This window comes from Anarrhichthys ocellatus, unplaced genomic scaffold (assembly GCF_004355925.1).
Source record: "Anarrhichthys ocellatus isolate YVR2014 unplaced genomic scaffold, GSC_Weel_1.0 scaffold90, whole genome shotgun sequence".
NCBI lineage: Eukaryota > Metazoa > Chordata > Actinopteri > Perciformes > Anarhichadidae > Anarrhichthys > Anarrhichthys ocellatus.
In genome coordinates, this window is record NW_022280120.1 from 1,101,733 (window position 1) to 1,103,179 (window position 1,447).

A 1,447-nucleotide genomic window follows, 5' to 3' on the forward strand; every position below is an offset into this window, starting at 1 on the left:
GTAATGATGCCGATTTGTAGGCTACTTGTCTTCTCAATGGAGTCAGATGGATCGGTGCTAGGCTATGCTAACATCGTAGCAGCTCCACCAACACTCAGAATAACGTCATGTAGACATAAATACGGCAGCGTCTATTCATTGTTTGTACCATATGGTTTACACACACACACATGTATACACATAGTTTGGTCCGGTCTCTATTGATATGAGGTACCGTAGAGCTCTGGGTGAACACAGACGGCTACAGTATTTATTTCCTGATTCAACAACGGCAGGACGTCAGTGATGACAGGAGAAACATCTCAACGCTGATAGGCTATCGCGCCGGGGCGTAACGCGAATATTTCGCTGAAGTTGAAAAATTTCAACTCACGCGTTTGGGGCGATTTGGCGTTGGACACGAATTTGCATCAATCGCACCATCGCAAATTTGCGCCGCGCCAGTCTCATCGCGTCTGTGCATAGACTTTGTATGTAATCTACTCGCGCGAATAATTCGCGCCGCGTTTGGTGTGAACGCACCATTAGGCAGTAACAATGGTGTGAAGTACCTTAAGAGCCTGGTGGTATTCTGATGGTACAGGTTTGAGTGTTGTACAGGAGAAATATGGTGCTTAGTACTTAGACAGTTTCTGACATGGTGGAAGTTGAGCTTTACTACTATTTGTTAATATCAAATTTAGTTTTTCTAATATAAGAATGAAATCAATTACACCAAGATATTTGATACGAGATACTACTGCTTTCACATGCAACATGAACATCAGGTGTGAGATCTGTTGACCTCTCGCTGAAGAACATACAAGCTGTGTTCTTTGTTTCACTGAAGACAGGCGTGATTAAGACACACTCTGACATGCGCCACCGCTGCACTACTTCAGCAACACTGAAACTCTTTATTAAATGATCTGAGATCTCTAACAACCTCTTTCCTTTCGTTGCAGAAACCTGTTGGACATGGACACCTTCTCCAAGTCAGATCCAGGTAACTGCTGACATTTTCTCATTCATTGTTTTAATCAAATTCAGCTTTCATGTTTGTAATTTCAGCAACGCAGTGATTTCACATCACCCAATGCCAATTTACATTACACAACACATCGCTCAACATGAACGTGTTCAATTTCGCAGCGATTATGAAATCGCTGCAGCACACACTGTGAGCCCGAACACGACGAGTGTCTCCCGGAGCATCTGCAGCCCAGGGAAAGAAAAGCTGCGTCCTAGGGGTCAACCGGTACACTTTCAATCAAGTTTGTTTCCAATTAGGGCAGCTAACCACCGGAGGAGGATGATTGACACTTTGAGTGCTGGCCACACGTACAGAGACAGAGTATGGGATACAACAGTGAGTGGTGGACAACAGAGTGACTGTGATTAGTGCTACTCTTTGAGCTGTTTGGACGAGAGAGAGAGAGAGAGAGAGAGAGAGAGAGAGAGAGAGAGA

At 44.4% G+C, this 1,447-nt stretch overlaps 1 protein-coding gene across 1 annotated transcript in view; it reads left to right on the top strand.

Moving 5' to 3' along the window:
* The first annotated feature begins 359 nt into the window (after positions 1–359).
* The window catches only part of LOC116398787 (copine-9), a 144,659-nt gene continuing 143,571 nt past the window's right edge, over positions 360–1,447 (top strand). Inside the window, exon 1 of the mRNA XM_031875413.1 lies at positions 360–985. Coding sequence (XP_031731273.1) covers positions 958–985 — 28 coding nt within the window. The 5' untranslated portion in view covers positions 360–957. The remainder of the gene's footprint in view (positions 986–1,447) is intronic.